Source organism: Saccoglossus kowalevskii, chromosome 21 (assembly GCF_978046115.1).
Source record: "Saccoglossus kowalevskii chromosome 21, keSacKowa6.1, whole genome shotgun sequence".
In the NCBI taxonomy this organism is placed as follows: Eukaryota; Metazoa; Hemichordata; class Enteropneusta; family Harrimaniidae; genus Saccoglossus; species Saccoglossus kowalevskii.
In genome coordinates this window covers 22,829,425-22,852,737 of record NC_140661.1, presented here as the reverse complement: position 1 = coordinate 22,852,737, position 23,313 = coordinate 22,829,425, and the positions used below count along the sequence as shown (strand labels likewise).

The following is a 23,313-nucleotide window of genomic DNA, read 5'->3' as shown; positions in this document are numbered from 1 at the left end:
TTAATGATCACCGGGGAAGCATAACATCTGTTTATTTTTTGGCTGATGCAATTCAGATATATTTATAGCGTACCTCGCTTTAAAGTAGTTGGCCCCTCCGTTGTGACTATTGCTGCAAGTTCACAGTTATCACCACTATATCCGTTAACGCAGCTACATATATACGTGTTTACACCGTCTGTGCATTGACCATCATTCTGGCATGGACTGGAAGCGCAATCATCCACATCTAAATACACACAACATTGATTTCATTACCTTATAATTAAATACTGTAAAGCATATCTTTTTAGCTAGCATGTTATTTTAGCTAATTCAGCTAATCTGTAATTTCGCTAATTCAAGATGTCACTAATTTAAAATATGTATTCTCACAATGAAATTGTTGACACTTTAGATAAATTATGATTCAGTTAATTCATGCATGGAGTCAAATTCGCTAAAATGGCATGTAGCTATTTAAACATGTTTTACAGTATACTACAACATTATCTGATAACATGCAGTTAGCGTAAAATTGTATTATACCTAATTGAAAAAAAAAGTTGTATTGAGATGCGATGATTAACAGACTGTGACTATTTTAGTGGATACAATATTAATTGTAATTATACAGCCCCACTAGTTTGAAACAAAATCATATCCGTACCTGTCTGGCAGTTTGTTCCCTCATATCCGGTATCACCACATTCGCATGAATACGAACCTTCTATATTAGTACACACGCCGTTGTTCAGACATGGCGGATCAACTATACATTCGTTTACATCTGAAAAAGTGGTGTACAATAGTAGTTCATAAATTTGATATAATTGTAACGCAGAATGGTCATTGTAGACAAACACGTGACCAGACCAATACGTACCATTTTCACAATGGTCTCCCTGGTAACTAGTACCATCACATACACATGTATACAATCCTGCCGAGTTTGTGCACACACTATTGTGTTGGCATGGTGACGACAGAACACATTCATCAATTTCTAAAATTAACCATCCAGATAAATTCATTTAAATCACTTTCTGAAATATTGTCTCAAATATGCACCATGAATAACAACGTTACAACAATCGCGTACAGTTCATGTTCCACATCATGTTATAATTTCTTACATGCACATACCTATTTCACACTCTGTCCCTTCATATCCGGTTCCAGCACAGTCACATGTGTATGATCCTACAGTGTTAGTACAGGTACCGCCATTCTGACAGGGTGGAGCCTCTGTGCATTCATCGATATCTAAAGATATGGTAATATTGCCGAACATTATAACAACTAAGAAACTACACGTGTTGAAAACGACGTATATATGGGATTCGATATCTACATGTGCATGTTTCCTGGGAGGGGTTATATAATATATAATATACTTTTGAGTTGCTTATGCAATTATGTTGTTTGGCGAATAATATATTTGTGTTCTATATTTGTATACCACTCCGATCACAGATACTACCAGTGTCTGTCAACATTTCATAGGAAAAATGATCCAACAATATATGTAATCTCCATTGACAATTAGTTGTCGCTTTCCACACATTTTTGTACGTTTTCCAATAAACAACGTTGATCAATATTATCAATACTGTGTCATTTACTGAAGATAGTGTGTCAATTGCTACTATTTTAAACGATGTCACGTTTTATAACAAATATATCGAAGCCAGTTGTGGGACTGTGAAAGGAAAGGTCTATCAACTAGTACATCTCATCTACAACATTAATTTATCTGGCACTAACCTGTTTCACACGTATCCCCACCATACCCAGTGTCAGTACAGTCACAAGTAGAACCTCCGTCAACGGGACATGCACCAGTATTATGACACGACAAACTCGCACTACAAATTTCTAAAGAAAAAAATCGAATCACGAAAAATATCTCGCCAACACATTAAGGATTAACTTCCAACAATGCCAAAAATTAAATTCAACTCACCTATTCCACAAGTTGGTCCCTCGAATCCAGTGTTGTCACAATTACATGTAAAGGATCCATCAGTATTTAAACATAGCCCGTTGTTCAAGCAAGGAGTTCCCTCTGAGCACTCATCGACATCTGAAACCACATTGAAGATTTCAAGAAGGAGGGTCGTCACCTGCACACGCGCGGGAATTGAGTCCCAAGCGACATTAACAACACACGCTAAAAACGCAAAGGCTCATGGATAGACGATTGTTTGTGAACAACCACACGCAATGGCCGTCTGACGCATACGCAGGTGACGACTCCCCCGCTTTAACATATGCGCGATACAATATAAACCACATATCTGAATTCTAAGACGCACAATACAGAGATTGATCATGGAAAACGGCCGAAAGTTACGTTACGTTTGGTACTCATCCCACGACTGGAAAATAACTCCATCGGCAATAAAACGACTGACTACAGTAAGACCTAGAATAACAGAATTGTAGCTACGACTATTCTCGATGTAGAAGTAAATCTCTGTTCGATAATACACAATAGGGATAGTGACACCGCGATTCATTCGCGAATTGAACTAACTTTTGAATAACCTTCGTTTAAATCTAATAATGTAGAAAATGGCCACGTTGTCCGAACATGGAATTTAGTATATGTGGCAAAATAAATAAAAGTTCACTTGACAGACACATTTTGCACAGTACAGTGGTCAGGGTCGACAATAATAAAATCAATGTTCCAAAAAGTCGCCAGGGAAACAAATAACTTAACAAAAAATAAGCATATTTACACCTGTCAAAAACAGAACGTCATTTAAAAACGTTGCATTTAGTTCTGTCACTCAGATTTTAATTTGCTGAAGTACATTCTCACCTGTTTGACAGTCATCTCCCTGGTACCCAGTTTCTGAACAGCTACACAAGTACGAGCCATCGATATTTGAACAGACACCGCCATTCATACATGGTGTAATCGAACATTCGTTAATATCTGTATAAGAAAATATCGAGATGTTACAAAATAGTTGGAATATTGCTAGTATCTAAGTTAGTGTTTCTGTATAAAGTATTAATACAGCTGAACAAAATTTGTATATTTCAAAAACGTCAATGACGTCATAGTGCGACGTCTTGTCAACAGAACGCATGTCCCTATCTGCAACAATACTTAAAGCGGGAGGGTCGTCACCTGCGCACGCGCGGAATTGAGTCCCAAGCGATGATAACAACACACGCTAAAACGCAAAGGCTCATGGGTAGACGCTTGTTTGTAAACAATGGCTAGCTATGGCCATCTGACGCATGCGCAGGTGACGACACCCCCGCTTTAAGATAGTATAGTTATGAATATTATTGAGGTCACATAGCCATGTATCTGATACATCAGTCATATCTCTTGCCCGATGCCTTCATTATAGCAATGGTTGCATGTCATTATATGTATTTGTATTTATATGTTATGCATATTAACCAGGTCACATGACCATATATGGTCATCTGATATGTTAAATAATATATTCTTTGTCGGATGCCTTCAATACAGCACCGAATGCAAATATCTCTGACAGCAATAGTGCCTGAGTTAATACATATTTATTAGGTTACATGAACCATTTACACAAAGTAGGTAATTAGTATGCATGGATTTCAACCCTGAAGTAACCAGATCTGTGGATTACCCCAGACCACCTATGTACCAAGTTTCATTGAAATGTTATGAGTGGTTGAGATATTTGTTGGGAAAGCTAAAAATAAGTAAAATGCAACGTAAGTAATTAATGTACACAGATTGCAACTAGAAACTAATCAGGTCTGAGCATTGACGCAGACTACCTATGTGCCAAGTTTTAATGAAATGTGTCAGGTAGTTGAAATGGCTTAAAATTGGGTAATTAATATGCAAATTGGGTCATTAACACGCACAAATTACAGCTAGAAACTAATGTCCCAAGTTTCATTGAAATCTGTTAAATGGTATTTGAAAAACAAGTGAAAATGCTAAAAATTAATTATTATGCAAATTAGACCATTAATATGCATTGATTTAAACCAACAACTAATAAGGTCTGAGCATTATCTCACAGCGTCTATGTACCAAGTTTCATTGAATGTTGATAATTGGTTATAATGTGCTTCACGGAGCAACAAGGAAGTGTATGTGTTTGACATTAAAAAATATATATTAACAATTTAAAATCCGAGATCTGAATATTTAAAATTATGTCAGAAGACAGTACAGTGTGGCATTGAAAAGGGTAATGAAATGTAAAATATTTCCCTCACCAGTCTCACAGTTGGTTCCTTCGTACCCTATGTCGTCACAATTGCAACTGTACGACCCATCGTTATTTGTACATATACCTCCATTCTGACAGGGGGTGTTGGTGTCACATTCATTGATATCTACAAGAAACAACATGTATACAATATATTGGTGTTTATCAATACAATATGTATATATACGATTACGTGTTTTGATAGACAGAAGCGTCCTCACCAGTTTCACAGTCTGTTCCTTCATATCCTGTCCCAGCACAGTCACATGTGTAACTCCCTTCTGTATTTGTACATGTCCCACTGTTCTGGCATGGGGGGTTTGGTGTACACTCATCTATGTCTGAAATGAAAAAAAAGGCACTTGCGGTTACTATGGACGAAACAATCACCTACTAATGACAAACGCATTACTGGTGTGTTTTCCATGTTGACCATGTTACTATATCAGCTTATACTCACCAATTTCACAGTGGTCTCCTTGGTAACCAGTATCTTCACAAACACATGTATACGATCCGACTGAATTCGTGCACTTACTATTGTGTTGGCATGGTGACGACGTAATACATTCGTCAATGCCTGAAAAAATATCCACATCACAAGACTTCTAAAATTAACCATTCAGATAAATTCATTTAAATTAATTTCTGAAATATTGTCTCAAATATGCACCATGAATAACAACGTTACAACAATCGCGTACAGTTCATGTTCCACATCATGTTATAATTTCTTACATGCACATACCTATTTCACACTCTGTCCCTTCATATCCGGTTCCAGCACAGTCACATGTGTATGATCCTACAGTGTTAGTACAGGTACCGCTATTCTGACAGGGTGGAGCCTCGGTGCATTCATCAATATCTAAAGATATGGTAATATTGCCGAACATTATAACAACTAAGAAACTACACGTGTTGACAACGACGTATATATGGAATTGGATATCTACATGTGCACGTTTCCTGGGAGGAGTTATATAATATATAATATACTTTTGAGTTGCTTATGCAATTATGTTGTTTGGCGAATAATATATTTGTGTTCTATATTTGTATACCACTCCGATCACAGATACTACCAGTGTCTGTCCACATTTCATAGGAAAATGGTCCAACAATATATGTAATCTCCATTGACAATTAGATGTCGCTTTCCACACATTTTTGTACGTTTTCCAATAAACAAAGTTTGATCAATATTATCAATACTGTATCATTTACTGAAGATAGTGTGTCAATTGCTACTATTTTAAACGGTGACACGTTTTATAACAAATATATCGAAGCCAGTTGTGGGACTGTGAAAGGAAAGGTCTATCAACTAGTACATCTCATCTACAACATTAATTTATCTGGCACTAACCTGTTTCACACGTATCCCCACCATACCCAGTGTCAGTACAGTCACAAGTAGAACCTCCGTCAACGGGACATGCACCAGTATTATGACATGACAAACTCGCACTACAAATTTCTAAAGAGAAAAATCGAATCACGAAAAATATCTCGCCAACACATTAAGGATTAACTTTCAACAATGCCAAAAATTAGATTCAACTCACCTATTCCACAAGTTGGTCCCTCGAAGCCAGTGTTGTCACAATTACATGTAAAGGATCCATCAGTATTTAAACATAGCCCGTTGTTCAAGCAAGGAGTTCCCTCTGAGCACTCATCGACATCTGAAACCACATTGAAGATTTCAAGAAGGAGGGTCGTCACCTGCACACGCGCGGGAATTGAGTCCCAAGCGACAATAACAACACATGCTAAAAACGCAAAGGCTCATGGATAGACGATTGTTTGTGAACAATCACACGCAATGGCCGTCTGACGCATACGCAGGTGACGACTCCCCCGCTTTAACATACATGTATGCGCGATACAATATAAACCACATATCTGAATTCTAAAACGCATAATACAAAGATTGATCATGAAAAACAGCTGAAAGTTACGTTACGTTTAGTACACATCCCACGGCTGGAAAATAACCCCATCGGCAATAAAAAGACTGACTACAGTAAGACCTAGAATAACAGAATTGTAGCTACGACTATTCTCGATGTAGAAGTAAATCTCTGTTCGATAATACACAATAGGGATAGTGACACCGCGATTCATTCGCGAATTGAACTAACTTTTGAATAACCTTCGTTTAAATCTAATAATGTAGAAAATGGCCACGTTGTCCGAACATGGAAGTTAGTATATGTGGCAAAATAAATAAAAGTTCACTTGACAGACACATTTTGCACAGTACAGTGGTCAGGGTCGACAATAATAAAATCAATGTTCCAAAAAGTCGCCAGGGAAACAAATAACTTAACAAAAAATAAGCATATTTACACCTGTCAAAAACAGAACGTCATTTAAAAACGTTGCATTTAGTTCTGTCACTCAGATTTTAATTTGCTGAAGTACATTCTCACCTGTTTGACAGTCATCTCCCTGGTACCCAGTTTCTGAACAGCTACACAAGTACGAGCCATCGATATTTGAACAGACACCGCCATTCATACATGGTGTAATCGAACATTCGTTAATATCTGTATAAGAAAATATCGAGATGTTACAAAATAGTTGGAATATTGCTAGTATCTAAGATAGTGTTTCTGTATAAAGTATTAATACAGCTGAACAAAATTTGTATATTTCAAAAACGTCAATGACGTCATAGTGCGACGTCTTGTCAACAGAACGCATGTCCCTATCTGCAACAATACTTAAAGCGGGAGGGTCGTCACCTGCGCACGCGCGGAATTGAGTCCCAAGCGATGATAACAACACACGCTAAAACGCAAAGGCTCATGGGTAGACGCTTGTTTGTAAACAATGGCTAGCTATGGCCATCTGACGCATGCGCAGGTGACGACACCCCCGCTTTAAGATAGTATAGTTATGAATATTATTGAGGTCACATAGCCATGTATCTGATACATCAGTCATATCTCTTGCCCGATGCCTTCATTATAGCAATGGTTGCATGTCATTATATGTATTTGTATTTATATGTTATGCATATTAACCAGGTCACATGACCATATATGGTCATCTGATATGTTAAATAATATATTCTTTGTCGGATGCCTTCAATACAGCACCGAATGCAAATATCTCTGACAGCAATAGTGCCTGAGTTAATACATATTTATTAGGTTACATGAACCATTTACACAAAGTAGGTAATTAGTATGCATGGATTTCAACCCTGAAGTAACCAGATCTGTGGATTACCCCAGACCACCTATGTACCAAGTTTCATTGAAATGTTATGAGTGGTTGAGATATTTGTTGGGAAAGCTAAAAATAAGTAAAATGCAACGTAAGTAATTAATGTACACAGATTGCAACTAGAAACTAATCAGGTCTGAGCATTGACGCAGACTACCTATGTGCCAAGTTTTAATGAAATGTGTCAGGTAGTTGAAATGGCTTAAAATTGGGTAATTAATATGCAAATTGGGTCATTAACACGCACAAATTACAGCTAGAAACTAATGTCCCAAGTTTCATTGAAATCTGTTAAATGGTATTTGAAAAACAAGTGAAAATGCTAAAAATTAATTATTATGCAAATTAGACCATTAATATGCATTGATTTAAACCAACAACTAATAAGGTCTGAGCATTATCTCACAGCGTCTATGTACCAAGTTTCATTGAATTTTGATAATTGGTTATAATGTGCTTCACGGAGCAACAAGGAAGTGTATGTGTTTGACATTAAAAAATATATATTAACAATTTAAAATCCGAGATCTGAATATTTAAAATTATGTCAGAAGACAGTACAGTGTGGCATTGAAAAGGGTAATGAAATGTAAAATATTTCCCTCACCAGTCTCACAGTTGGTTCCTTCGTACCCTATGTCGTCACAATTGCAACTGTACGACCCATCGTTATTTGTACATATACCTCCATTCTGACAGGGGGTGTTGGTGTCACATTCATTGATATCTACAAGAAACAACATGTATACAATATATTGGTGTTTATCAATACAATATGTATATATACGATTACGTGTTTTGATAGACAGAAGCGTCCTCACCAGTTTCACAGTCTGTTCCTTCATATCCTGTCCCAGCACAGTCACATGTGTAACTCCCTTCTGTATTTGTACATGTCCCACTGTTCTGGCATGGGGGGTTTGGTGTACACTCATCTATGTCTGAAATGAAAAAAAGGCACTTGCGGTTACTATGGACGAAACAATCACCTACTAATGACAAACGCATTACTGGTGTGTTTTCCATGTTGACCATGTTACTATATCAGCTTATACTCACCAATTTCACAGTGGTCTCCTTGGTAACCAATATCTTCACAAACACATGTATACGATCCGACTGAATTCGTGCACTCACTATTGTGTTGGCATGGTGACGACGTAATACATTCGTCAATGTCTGAAAAAATATCCACATCACAAGACTTCTAAAATTAACCATTCAGATAAATTCATTTAAATTAATTTCTGAAATATTGTCTCAAATATGCACCATGAATAACAACGTTACAACAATCGCGTACAGTTCATGTTCCACATCATGTTATAATTTCTTACATGCACATACCTATTTCACACTCTGTCCCTTCATATCCGGTTCCAGCACAGTCACATGTGTATGATCCTACAGTGTTAGTACAGGTACCTCTATTCTGACAGGGTGGAGCCTCGGTGCATTCATCAATATCTAAAGATATGGTAATATTGCCGAACATTATAACAACTAAGAAGCTACACGTGTTGACAACGACGTATATATGGGATTGGATATCTACATGTGCACGTTTCCTGGGAGGAGTTATATAATATATAATATACTTTTGAGTTGCTTATGCAATTATGTTGTTTGGCGAATAATATATTTGTGTTCTATATTTGTATACCACTCCGATCACAGATACTACCAGTGTCTGTCCACATTTCATAGGAAAATGGTCCAACAATATATGTAATCTCCATTGACAATTAGTTGTCGCTTTCCACACATTTTTGTACGTTTTCCAATAAACAAAGTTTGATCAATATTATCAATACTGTGTCATTTACTGAAGATAGTGTGTCAATTGCTACTATTTTAAACGGTGACACGTTTTATAACAAATATATCGAAGCCAGTTGTGGGACTGTGAAAGGAAAGGTCTATCAACTAGTACATCTCATCTACAACATTAATTTATCTGGCACTAACCTGTTTCACACGTATCCCCACCATACCCAGTGTCAGTACAGTCACAAGTAGAACCTCCGTCAACGGGACATGCACCAGTATTATGACATGAAAAACTCGCACTACAAATTTCTAAAGAGAAAAATCGAATCACGAAAAATATCTCGCCAACACATTAAGGATTAACTTTCAACAATGCCAAAAATTAGATTCAACTCACCTATTCCACAAGTTGGTCCCTCGAATCCAGTGTTGTCACAATTACATGTAAAGGATCCATCAGTATTTAAACATAGCCCGTTGTTCAAGCAAGGAGTTCCCTCTGAGCACTCATCGACATCTGAAACCACATTGAAGATTTCAAGAAGGAGGGTCGTCACCTGCACACGCGCGGGAATTGAGTCCCAAGCGACAATAACAACACACGCTAAAAACGCAAAGGCTCATGGATAGACGATTGTTTGTGAACAATCACACGCAATGGCCGTCTGACGCATACGCAGGTGACGACTCCCCCGCTTTAACATATGCGCGATACAATATAAACCACATATCTGAATTCTAAGACGCACAATACAAAGATTGATCATGAAAAACAGCTGAAAGTTACGTTACGTTTAGTACACATCCCACGGCTGGAAAATAACCCCATCGGCAATAAAAAGACTGACTACAGTAAGACCTAGATTAACAGAATTGTAGCTACGACTATTCTCTGTTCGATAATACACAATAGGGATAGCGACACCGCGATTCATTCGCGAATTGAACTAACTTTTGAATAACCTTCGTTTAAATCTAATAATGTAGAAAATGGCCACGTTGTCCGAACATGGAATTTAGTATATGTGGCAAAATAAATAAAAGTTCACTTGACAGACACATTTTGCACAGTACAGTGGTCAGGGTCGACAATAATAAAATCAATGTTCCAAAAAGTCGCCAGGGAAACAAATAACTTAACAAAAAATAAGCATATTTACACCTGTCAAAAACAGAACGTCATTTAAAAACGTTGCATTTAGTTCTGTCACTCAGATTTTAATTTGCTGAAGTACATTCTCACCTGTTTGACAGTCATCTCCCTGGTACCCAGTTTCTGAACAGCTACACAAGTACGAGCCATCGATATTTGAACAGACACCGCCATTCATACATGGTGTAATCGAACATTTGTTAATATCTGTATAAGAAAATATCGAGATGTTACAAAATAGTTGGAATATTGCTAGTATCTAAGATAGTGTTTCTGTATAAAGTATTAATACAGCTGAACAAAATTTGTATATTTCAAAAACGTCAATGACGTCATAGTGCGACGTCTTGTCAACAGAACGCATGTCCCTATCTGCAACAATACTTAAAGTGGGAGGGTCGTCACCTGCGCACGCGCGGAATTGAGTCCCAAGCGATGATAACAACACACGCTAAAACGCAAAGGCTCATGGGTAGACGCTTGTTTGTAAACAATGGCTAGCTATGGCCATCTGACGCATGCGCAGGTGACGACACCCCCGCTTTAAGATAGTATAGTTATGAATATTATTGAGGTCACATAGCCATGTATCTGATACATCAGTCATATCTCTTGCCCGATGCCTTCATTATAGCAATGGTTGCATGTCATTATATGTATTTGTATTTATATGTTATGCATATTAACCAGGTCACATGACCATATATGGTCATCTGATATGTTAAATAATATATTCTTTGTCGGATGCCTTCAATACAGCACCGAATGCAAATATCTCTGACAGCAATAGTGCCTGAGTTAATACATATTTATTAGGTTACATGAACCATTTACACAAAGTAGGTAATTAGTATGCATGGATTTCAACCCTGAAGTAACCAGATCTGTGGATTACCCCAGACCACCTATGTACCAAGTTTCATTGAAATGTTATGAGTGGTTGAGATATTTGTTGAGAAAGCTAAAAATAAGTAAAATGCAACGTAAGTAATTAATGTACACAGATTGCAACTAGAAACTAATCAGGTCTGAGCATTGACGCAGACTACCTATGTGCCAAGTTTTAATGAAATGTGTCAGGTAGTTGAAATGGCTTAAAATTGGGTAATTAATATGCAAATTGGGTCATTAACACGCACAAATTACAGCTAGAAACTAATGTCCCAAGTTTCATTGAAATCTGTTAAATGGTATTTGAAAAACAAGTGAAAATGCTAAAAATTAATTATTATGCAAATTAGACCATTAATATGCATTGATTTAAACCAACAACTAATAAGGTCTGAGCATTATCTCACAGCGTCTATGTACCAAGTTTCATTGAATTTTGATAATTGGTTATAATGTGCTTCACGGAGCAACAAGGAAGTGTATGTGTTTGACATTAAAAAATATATATTAACAATTTAAAATCCGAGATCTGAATATTTAAAATTATGTCAGAAGACAGTACAGTGTGGCATTGAAAAGGGTAATGAAATGTAAAATATTTCCCTCACCAGTCTCACAGTTGGTTCCTTCGTACCCTATGTCGTCACAATTGCAACTGTACGACCCATCGTTATTTGTACATATACCTCCATTCTGACAGGGGGTGTTGGTGTCACATTCATTGATATCTACAAGAAACAACATGTATACAATATATTGGTGTTTATCAATACAATATGTATATATACGATTACGTGTTTTGATAGACAGAAGCGTCCTCACCAGTTTCACAGTCTGTTCCTTCATATCCTGTCCCAGCACAGTCACATGTGTAACTCCCTTCTGTATTTGTACATGTCCCACTGTTCTGGCATGGGGGGTTTGGTGTACACTCATCTATGTCTGAAATGAAAAAAAGGCACTTGCGGTTACTATGGACGAAACAATCACCTACTAATGACAAACGCATTACTGGTGTGTTTTCCATGTTGACCATGTTACTATATCAGCTTATACTCACCAATTTCACAGTGGTCTCCTTGGTAACCAATATCTTCACAAACACATGTATACGATCCGACTGAATTCGTGCACTCACTATTGTGTTGGCATGGTGACGACGTAATACATTCGTCAATGTCTGAAAAAATATCCACATCACAAGACTTCTAAAATTAACCATTCAGATAAATTCATTTAAATTAATTTCTGAAATATTGTCTCAAATATGCACCATGAATAACAACGTTACAACAATCGCGTACAGTTCATGTTCCACATCATGTTATAATTTCTTACATGCACATACCTATTTCACACTCTGTCCCTTCATATCCGGTTCCAGCACAGTCACATGTGTATGATCCTACAGTGTTAGTACAGGCACCTCTATTCTGACAGGGTGGAGCCTCGGTGCATTCATCAATATCTAAAGATATGGTAATATTGCCGAACATTATAACAACTAAGAAGCTACACGTGTTGACAACGACGTATATATGGGATTGGATATCTACATGTGCACGTTTCCTGGGAGGAGTTATATAATATATAATATACTTTTGAGTTGCTTATGCAATTATGTTGTTTGGCGAATAATATATTTGTGTTCTATATTTGTATACCACTCCGATCACAGATACTACCAGTGTCTGTCCACATTTCATAGGAAAATGGTCCAACAATATATGTAATCTCCATTGACAATTAGTTGTCGCTTTCCACACATTTTTGTACGTTTTCCAATAAACAAAGTTTGATCAATATTATCAATACTGTGTCATTTACTGAAGATAGTGTGTCAATTGCTACTATTTTAAACGGTGACACGTTTTATAACAAATATATCGAAGCCAGTTGTGGGACTGTGAAAGGAAAGGTCTATCAACTAGTACATCTCATCTACAACATTAATTTATCTGGCACTAACCTGTTTCACACGTATCCCCACCATACCCAGTGTCAGTACAGTCACAAGTAGAACCTCCGTCAACGGGACATGCACCAGTATTATGACATGAAAAACTCGCACTACAAATTTCTAAAGAGAAAAATCGAATCACGAAAAATATCTCGCCAACACATTAAGGATTAACTTTCAACAATGCCAAAAATTAGATTCAACTCACCTATTCCACAAGTTGGTCCCTCGAAGCCAGTGTTGTCACAATTACATGTAAAGGATCCATCAGTATTTAAACATAGCCCGTTGTTCAAGCAAGGAGTTCCCTCTGAGCACTCATCGACATCTGAAACCACATTGAAGATTTCAAGAAGGAGGGTCGTCACCTGCACACGCGCGGGAATTGAGTCCCAAGCGACAATAACAACACACGCTAAAAACGCAAAGGCTCATGGATAGACGATTGTTTGTGAACAATCACACGCAATGGCCGTCTGACGCATACGCAGGTGACGACTCCCCCGCTTTAACATATGCGCGATACAATATAAACCACATATCTGAATTCTAAGACGCACAATACAAAGATTGATCATGAAAAACAGCTGAAAGTTACGTTACGTTTAGTACACATCCCACGGCTGGAAAATAACCCCATCGGCAATAAAAAGACTGACTACAGTAAGACCTAGATTAACAGAATTGTAGCTACGACTATTCTCTGTTCGATAATACACAATAGGGATAGCGACACCGCGATTCATTCGCGAATTGAACTAACTTTTGAATAACCTTCGTTTAAATCTAATAATGTAGAAAATGGCCACGTTGTCCGAACATGGAATTTAGTATATGTGGCAAAATAAATAAAAGTTCACTTGACAGACACATTTTGCACAGTACAGTGGTCAGGGTCGACAATAATAAAATCAATGTTCCAAAAAGTCGCCAGGGAAACAAATAACTTAACAAAAAATAAGCATATTTACACCTGTCAAAAACAGAACGTCATTTAAAAACGTTGCATTTAGTTCTGTCACTCAGATTTTAATTTGCTGAAGTACATTCTCACCTGTTTGACAGTCATCTCCCTGGTACCCAGTTTCTGAACAGCTACACAAGTACGAGCCATCGATATTTGAACAGACACCGCCATTCATACATGGTGTAATCGAACATTCCTTAATATCTGTATAAGAAAATATCGAGATGTTACAAAATAGTTGGAATATTGCTAGTATCTAAGATAGTGTTTCTGTATAAAGTATTAATACAGCTGAAAAAAATTTGTATATTTCAAAAACGTCAATGACGTCATAGTGCGACGTCTTGTCAACAGAACGCATGTCCCTATCTGCAACAATACTTAAAGCGGGAGGGTCGTCACCTGCGCACGCGCGGAATTGAGTCCCAAGCGATGATAACAACACACGCTAAAACGCAAAGGCTCATGGGTAGACGCTTGTTTGTAAACAATGGCTAGCTATGGCCATCTGACGCATGCGCAGGTGACGACACCCCCGCTTTAAGATAGTATAGTTATGAATATTATTGAGGTCACATAGCCATGTATCTGATACATCAGTCATATCTCTTGCCCGATGCCTTCATTATAGCAATGGTTGCATGTCATTATACGTATTTGTATTTATATGTTATGCATATTAACCAGGTCACATGACCATATATGGTCATCTGATATGTTAAATAATATATTCTTTGTCGGATGCCTTCAATACAGCACCGAATGCAAATATCTCTGACAGCAATAGTGCCTGAGTTAATACATATTTATTAGGTTACATGAACCATTTACACAAAGTAGGTAATTAGTATGCATGGATTTCAACCCTGAAGTAACCAGATCTGTGGATTACCCCAGACCACCTATGTACCAAGTTTCATTGAAATGTTATGAGTGGTTGAGATATTTGTTGGGAAAGCTAAAAATAAGTAAAATGCAACGTAAGTAATTAATGTACGCAGATTGCAACTAGAAACTAATCAGGTCTGAGCATTGACGCAGACTACCTATGTGCCAAGTTTTAATGAAATGTGTCAGGTAGTTGAAATGGCTTAAAATTGGGTAATTAATATGCAAATTGGGTCATTAACACGCACAAATTACAGCTAGAAACTAATGTCCCAAGTTTCATTGAAATCTGTTAAATGGTATTTGAAAAACAAGTGAAAATGCTAAAAATTAATTATTATGCAAATTAGACCATTAATATGCATTGATTTAAACCAACAACTAATAAGGTCTGAGCATTATCTCACAGCGTCTATGTACCAAGTTTCATTGAATTTTGATAATTGGTTATAATGTGCTTCACGGAGCAACAAGGAAGTGTATGTGTTTGACATTAAAAAATATATATTAACAATTTAAAATCCGAGATCTGAATATTTAAAATTATGTCAGAAGACAGTACAGTGTGGCATTGAAAAGGGTAATGAAATGTAAAATATTTCCCTCACCAGTCTCACAGTTGGTTCCTTCGTACCCTATGTCGTCACAATTGCAACTGTACGACCCATCGTTATTTGTACATATACCTCCATTCTGACAGGGGGTGTTGGTGTCACATTCATTGATATCTACAAGAAACAACATGTATACAATATATTGGTGTTTATCAATACAATATGTATATATACGATTACGTGTTTTGATAGACAGAAGCGTCCTCACCAGTTTCACAGTCTGTTCCTTCATATCCTGTCCCAGCACAGTCACATGTGTAACTCCCTTCTGTATTTGTACATGTCCCACTGTTCTGGCATGGGGGGTTTGGTGTACACTCATCTATGTCTGAAATGAAAAAAAGGCACTTGCGGTTACTATGGACGAAACAATCACCTACTAATGACAAACGCATTACTGGTGTGTTTTCCATGTTGACCATGTTACTATATCAGCTTATACTCACCAATTTCACAGTGGTCTCCTTGGTAACCAGTATCTTCACAAACACATGTATACGATCCGACTGAATTCGTGCACTCACTATTGTGTTGGCATGGTGACGACGTAATACATTCGTCAATGTCTGAAAAAATATCCACATCACAAGACTTCAATTGAGCCATATTTAGGTAAACAATAATACAGTGCGGGCAAAAGCAACATAAGAAATACTGGACATCGTTTTCTGTCGTTCCAAAGAACATATAAACGCTGATATGATTTCTCTTCAATGTAAGCACAACCTGAATTTATCAGCTCACGTTGATAAACATCTACAGATAAACACAATGTGTTTTCTATTTTCTGATATTCACATACCTATTTCACACTCTGCCCCTTCATATCCTGTTCCAGCACAGTCACATGTGTATGACCCTTCTGTGTTAGTACAGGTTCCGCTATTCTGACAGGGTGCAGTCTCGGTGCATTCATCGATATCTAAAGATATGACATTATAAAATATCTTAAAGATTGTTTGTAAGTATATGTGTTGACAATTATACAATTAATTACAAGTTTGATGAGCACACACACAACATATTGTATTATTATAATTACAGTATTATTATGATAATAAAGTGTAGTATATATTATGAGGTTATTACGAGAATATTGCAAAATATGCACGAAGGCAGTACGGCGATCATATCGACTGACGCGTAGTGCATACTTTGAAGTATTCTCAGGATATCATTATTATACATATTTTCCATACTTATAGTAATAATTTAACGTTTCACGCTGTGTGAATATTTGCGACAAGTGACAGGGAATTAATTGCTACACGCAATGAAAGCACTTCTGCATCTAAAGAAAACAAAAATAAGTGCTTGATTGTGACGTAAGCGTGACGCGCAATTTCCAAATAAAGAAGACATTCGGTCGCGTTCGTAATATTTCTGAACATGTCTATACAGCGTTTTACGGAAGATTTTTTTCCTCGATGTCAGATGTATAATAAAGTGTTAAGTATGTGTACTAATGTGTTAATATTGGGAGACATTATTAAAATCAAGTCTGTGTGAATGAATAAGTATCGATTGAAATCCTTTGACAATTAGCCTTAACAATATCAGAATGTTTTTCCATGTTTTGAGAACAGGCATATTTTGAGACTGTCAGTACATACAAAAGATCTTCAGACGGGGAAGCCCCACAGACCAGCGAACCCACATGGAAAACGTTATGTTTTCATCACTTACCTGTTTCACATGTATCCCCACTATATCCAGTTCCATCGCAATCACATGTTTATAATGAACACATAATGTAAAGAAACTATGCCTTTACACATTGAGTTTTGATACTTTTACGCACGAAGACAGAACGGTGACCCTGTTGATCGACTCATAGCGACCCCGTTCTGCCCGAGTGTATATGTTTCGGTATTTCCGGGATAACCTTATTTATATAGATCTTTTCCTGCTCGTAGTTGGTGAAATATTACAACCAAAATGCTAGCGAAAAAATATTCGTATCTGTGCGATCGTTTGCGTCCAGTGACGTGATTTTATTTCAATCACGCGATACATTGTTGCTGCGTAGTTTGGGCGTGACGTAAAATATGATGCCCAATTTCTAAATAGTAATATAAGAAGACTTATCCTCATCTACTGATGAAATTAAAGTAACGTCACACGTTTTGGCTCAACACTAATGCAAATTGGTCTCACCGTCCTCGCATGTGGTTCCTTCGTATCCAGTGTCAGCGCAATCACACACTGAGTTAGAACACACGCCATTATTGTGACACTGCAAACCACCTCCACACTCATTGATCTCTGAAATATAAACAACAAACATTTCTTAGAATAGAATAGAATAGAATAGAATAGAATAGAATAGAATAGAATAGAATAGAATAGAATAGAATAAGATCACATACCTGATCATAAGAGTGTATCTTAAAAGTGTCTTGTGATAATAAATTAACACAATACAAAGACTAACAACATATATGGACTTTAATTATTTTATCATTACCCGGAATATTTACATCATAAAAATAACAAGGAAATACTTACGTAGCTCGCAATTGACTCCTTCATAATCATCTGTACAGTCGCATTCATATGACCCATCTGTATTAGTGCAGATTCCTCCATTCTGACATGTTTGACTATCACTACATTCATCAATATCTGTAACAATTAATCGATGATCAAAATGAAATTAAGACAAAAACATCACTATGATACACTAGATGATTTCACTCATTTAATTGGTCACGTGGTTACTTTATTGCAGTTTCCATCAAATGACGTGATCATGCATGTATACAGTAGATAAAGAGAAAAAATAACAATATATCACAATTATTACTGTTGGAATTTGAGTTTGAATAATTTTTCGTTATTATTGAAATAAAAAAAACAAAAACAAAAAACGATTATTTATTTGTTATGCGCTAATCATTATAATTATTATTTAATAATTACTTAATAATTAATTAAATTATTATTTAATAATTACACTTAATAATGCCCAGTAGCAAATTATATGTCTTAAATATATAGAAGACAGAAGAAGACGGGGTTATTAAACCGACGTTATGATGCATTATCACATCTCACTGTTGTTATGCACGTTTTGATTGGTTCAGACCCAGTCACATGACATTGAATAAAAATGGATATTACATGGCATATTGCCCGCCAAGTGGATATTACATGGGTATATCACATGGATGACGTCACTGAAACAACTGCGCAACAAATTGTCGTTCGCTGTGCTTCTGCTGTCCCGGCTGCTGTTGCTTTCGGGTTTGCTTTCAAAGTTTTGAAGGAACTTTAGCCATTCGAAATAGACAATGAACGTGCGAGAATGGATATTGGGTAAGATACTCCGTTTTAATGTTTAGGATATTCTTTATATGAAGCAAATATGTACAGCGAAGCTGCCACTGCAACGTCGTATCTGGGATCGCTGCGGTGCGTTCTACGCTGTAAGGGTTCTACGAGTGTCACGCCGATGCTCACCGAGAACACTCTAAGATGAATATTGCATAAAATATTGCATTCCTCAAATAAAAGTGGGAGAACGGGTGTGAGAGGTGCATGTTAGGTGCAGTTGAGTATGGTGGATTTTATTGGCTCTGGCATGATAATCAATATTGTGGTCATGACCACCATCTCTTGGGCAGGCAACAAATCGGGATATTGCCCTCACAAACGTGTCATCATTTAAAGCGGGGGAGTTGTCATGTCGCATGCGTCAGATGGCCAGAGCGTGCCATTGTTCACAAACAAGCGTCTACCCATGAGTCATTGCATGTGTTGTTATCGTCGCTTGGGACTCAATTCCCGCGCGTGCGTTGGAGTGGGAGAATCAAATTTCATGTTTTTCAGTAACTCCAACTCGCATACCTCACAATTGTCAGTGTTACACTATTGAACAATGTAGGGTTGATAATCAGCTAAAATATAAATTGCAGCAATTTAAAAAAAATATCAAAATGACACCCGCTACAAGCTGCTGTAGTTTCTTTCTTTCACCTGTCTCACAGTGGTATCCTTCGTATCCAGTTTCAGCACAGTTACATGTATACGATCCAGCATTATTCACACACTCGCCATGTTGACATGGTGTTCCAGCACACTCGTCGGTATCTAGAAATATAAAGACGATCTATACACTATGTGTGTTTTTAAAGCGGGGGAGTCGTCACCTGCGCATGCGTCAGATGGTCATAGCGTGTCATTGTTTACAAACAAGCGTCTACCCATGAACCTTTGCGTTTTCAGCGTGTGTTGTTATCGTCACTTGTAACTCAATTCTCGTGCGTGCGCAGGTGACGACCCAATTATTGCCTTATTGTTCCTGGATTTGAGTATACGAATTGAATTGGTAAAAACGTCGTGTATAATTAGATATACAATAATAACAGTACTTCGGTAAAATCTGTTGTTAAATATGTATTGCTAAACTTTTGGTTTATTAAATAATTTTGAAATTGATTTTTGACAATTGACTTTGTCTGTTCATCATGTATAACTGTATATAGTGCACCAAGAGACACTGTCATATTATCAAACTTTAAAATATCTATTGTTATATCTACAATTTAGACGGATGCCACGGTAATGTGAAGTAATCGTTGAAACGAATACCCTTTTAACCTTACCTATTTCACAGGTATCACCTTCATATTAAAGTAAAAGGTAACGACAATGTCAAATTGATAATTATCAGTTGTCACATCGAAAAGTATAACAATTGACACGATTGCCCGACAGTTATATAATTTAATTGTGTCATTTACATAATGGGTAATTTCTTTCGCTGTTATATCTATAAAAATTGATACGATTGCCTCGGTAATGAATGGTAATCGTTTAAACAAAATGCTTGTTTAACCTTACCTATTTCACAGGTATCACCTCCATATCCAGTGTTCTGACAGTCACATGTATATGATCCAACAGTATTTGTACATGCCCCATTATTCTGACAAGGGTTGTCAGGGATACATTCATCAATTTCTGAAAATAATAAGTGAAGACAATGTCAAACTGGGAATTATCAGTTGTTACATCGAAAAGTACAACAACTTACACAGTTGCCTTGGTAATGAATGGTAATCGTTTAAACAAAATGCTTGTTTAACCTTACCTATTTCACAGGTATCACCACCATATCCAGTGTTCTGACAGTCACATGTATATGATCCAACAGTATTTGTACATGCCCCATTATTCTGACAAGGGTTGTCAGGGATACATTCATCAATTTCTGAAAATAATAAGTGAAGACAATGTCAAACTGGGAATTATCAGTTGTTACATCGAAAAGTACAACAACTTACACGGTTGCCTTGGTAATGAATGGTAATCGTTTAAACAAAATGCTTGTTGAACCTTACCTATTTCACAGGTATCACCACCATATCCAGTGTTCTGACAGTCACATGTATATGATCCAACAGTATTTGTACATGCCCCATTATTCTGACAAGGGTTGTCAGGGATACATTCATCAATTTCTGAAAATAATAAGTGAAGACAATGTCAAACTGGGAATTATCAGTGGTTACATCGAAAAGTACAACAACTTACACGGTTGCCTTGGTAATGAATGGTAATCTTTTAAACAAAATGCTTGTTGAACCTTACCTATTTCACAGGTATCACCACCATATCCAGTGTTCTGACAGTCACATGTATATGATCCAACAGTATTTGTACATGCCCCATTATTCTGACAAGGGTTGTCAGGGATACATTCATCAATTTCTGAAAATAATAAGTGAAGACAATGTCAAACTGGGAATTATCAGTTGTTACATCGAAAAGTACAACAACTTACACGGTTGCCTTGGTAATGAATGGTAATCTTTTAAACAAAATGCTTGTTGAACCTTACCTATTTCACAGGTATCACCACCATATCCAGTGTTCTGACAGTCACATGTATATGATCCAACAGTATTTGTACATGCCCCATTATTCTGACAAGGGTTGTCAGGGATACATTCATCAATTTCTGAAAATAATAAGTGAAGACAATGTCAAACTGGGAATTATCAGTTGTTACATCGAAAAGTACAACAACTTACACGGTTGCCTTGATAATGAATGGTAATCGTTTAAACAAAATGCTTGTTTAACCTTACCTATTTCACAGGTATCACCACCATATCCAGTGTTCTGACAGTCACATGTATATGATCCAACAGTATTTGTACATGCCCCATTATTCTGACAAGGGTTGTCAGGGATACATTCATCAATTTCTGAAAATAATAAGTGAAGACAATGTCAAACTGGGAATTATCAGTGGTTACATCGAAAAGTACAACAACTTACACGGTTGCCTTGGTAATGAATGGTAATCTTTTAAACAAAATGCTTGTTGAACCTTACCTATTTCACAGGTATCACCACCATATCCAGTGTTCTGACAGTCACATGTATATGATCCAACAGTATTTGTACATGCCCCATTATTCTGACAAGGGTTGTCAGGGATACATTCATCAATTTCTGAAAATAATAAGTGAAGACAATGTCAAACTGGGAATTATCAGTTGTTACATCGAAAAGTACAACAACTTACACGGTTACCTTGGTAATGAATGGTAATCGTTTAAACAAAATGCTTGTTTAACCTTACCTATTTCACAGGTATCACCTCCATATCCAGTGTTCTGACAGTCACATGTATATGATCCAACAGTATTTGTACATGCCCCATTATTCTGACAAGGGTTGTTAGAGGTACATTCATCAATATCTGAAAATAATAATAATAAAGCATGTGTCAATAGTTCAGCTAATGTTAAATTAATGAAATGCTGATTGTTGCCCAAAGATTATTAAAACTATTCATGACAAGGCCCGTTCCGTGCTTTTCTCACAACTTGAATGTCTGATGAATCAATAGTAAATGGGACTCCACAATCTAAACTTTGGATTTCTTTGGATTTAGAAACACCACGCCAAAAACGAAAACGCTGTAGCACTATTTGGTCAACCGAAGCAAACGCTGATGATCGAGAGCATGGACAATGCCATTGCATCCTATACAGCATAAATAGACTTTGAGATAAAGTTAAATGTTTGATATAGAGTGAAATTTTTGAAATTCTTAAGATCCGCACAGTCTCATAATTGGATGGCAACATACCAGAGAGAAGAGATGATATCTGAAACATGTATGTTATAGAATTATAGATATATTGACTATTGTCTGACAACGAACCATAGATACAAATGGCTGCAATGTCAATTGACAAACAACATAACATTCGTGACCGTAATGATTCATTAAAATTAGACTTGTACGACCCAGTTAGCTACAATACGCGTTACAATCGCCGGTGAAAGCAGTGCGTCTAATATTTTGAGAGAAATTAAAAAAAAGAATGGAGAGCTGGTTATTTCCCGACTTACTGCCATCTTTATCTCATTAAACAGCACTTGCATTTATGCTATGTTTGCACCATACTATAATATTGTACCCCATAGCTCTAATAGCCAATCAGATTCGCGTATTTGGCGGTCAATATATTTAAGGATTAACTTTTCAGCAGTCAGAGATGTAATATTTGGCTTCTGCGCTTGCGCAGTCGTTACGCAATGCTGATTAACCATCACTGCTTTCTTCGGGTCGACAAATCTGTATATTGACCTTGGTC

At 36.9% G+C, this 23,313-nt stretch overlaps 1 protein-coding gene across 1 annotated transcript in view; it reads right to left on the bottom strand.

The window, feature by feature from the left end:
• The window catches only part of LOC146729802 (uncharacterized), a 34,622-nt gene that overhangs the window by 5,281 nt on the left and 6,028 nt on the right, over nt 1–23,313 (bottom strand). Inside the window, exons 11-52 of the mRNA XM_085495084.1 lie at nt 22,290–22,409; nt 22,040–22,159; nt 21,790–21,909; nt 21,540–21,659; nt 21,290–21,409; nt 21,040–21,159; nt 20,790–20,909; nt 20,540–20,659; nt 19,673–19,786; nt 18,203–18,319; nt 17,852–17,959; nt 16,497–16,616; nt 16,141–16,260; nt 15,903–16,022; nt 15,689–15,808; nt 14,280–14,396; nt 13,434–13,553; nt 13,235–13,345; nt 12,614–12,733; nt 12,326–12,445; nt 12,088–12,207; nt 11,874–11,993; nt 10,465–10,581; nt 9,619–9,738; nt 9,420–9,530; nt 8,799–8,918; nt 8,511–8,630; nt 8,273–8,392; nt 8,059–8,178; nt 6,650–6,766; nt 5,780–5,899; nt 5,581–5,691; nt 4,960–5,079; nt 4,672–4,791; nt 4,433–4,552; nt 4,219–4,338; nt 2,810–2,926; nt 1,946–2,065; nt 1,747–1,857; nt 1,126–1,245; nt 650–769; nt 74–229 (exon numbers count right to left, since the gene is read on the bottom strand). Coding sequence (XP_085351210.1) covers nt 74–229; nt 650–769; nt 1,126–1,245; nt 1,747–1,857; nt 1,946–2,065; nt 2,810–2,926; nt 4,219–4,338; nt 4,433–4,552; nt 4,672–4,791; nt 4,960–5,079; nt 5,581–5,691; nt 5,780–5,899; nt 6,650–6,766; nt 8,059–8,178; nt 8,273–8,392; nt 8,511–8,630; nt 8,799–8,918; nt 9,420–9,530; nt 9,619–9,738; nt 10,465–10,581; nt 11,874–11,993; nt 12,088–12,207; nt 12,326–12,445; nt 12,614–12,733; nt 13,235–13,345; nt 13,434–13,553; nt 14,280–14,396; nt 15,689–15,808; nt 15,903–16,022; nt 16,141–16,260; nt 16,497–16,616; nt 17,852–17,959; nt 18,203–18,319; nt 19,673–19,786; nt 20,540–20,659; nt 20,790–20,909; nt 21,040–21,159; nt 21,290–21,409; nt 21,540–21,659; nt 21,790–21,909; nt 22,040–22,159; nt 22,290–22,409 — 5,007 coding nt within the window. The remainder of the gene's footprint in view (nt 1–73; nt 230–649; nt 770–1,125; nt 1,246–1,746; nt 1,858–1,945; nt 2,066–2,809; nt 2,927–4,218; nt 4,339–4,432; nt 4,553–4,671; nt 4,792–4,959; nt 5,080–5,580; nt 5,692–5,779; nt 5,900–6,649; nt 6,767–8,058; nt 8,179–8,272; nt 8,393–8,510; nt 8,631–8,798; nt 8,919–9,419; nt 9,531–9,618; nt 9,739–10,464; nt 10,582–11,873; nt 11,994–12,087; nt 12,208–12,325; nt 12,446–12,613; nt 12,734–13,234; nt 13,346–13,433; nt 13,554–14,279; nt 14,397–15,688; nt 15,809–15,902; nt 16,023–16,140; nt 16,261–16,496; nt 16,617–17,851; nt 17,960–18,202; nt 18,320–19,672; nt 19,787–20,539; nt 20,660–20,789; nt 20,910–21,039; nt 21,160–21,289; nt 21,410–21,539; nt 21,660–21,789; nt 21,910–22,039; nt 22,160–22,289; nt 22,410–23,313) is intronic.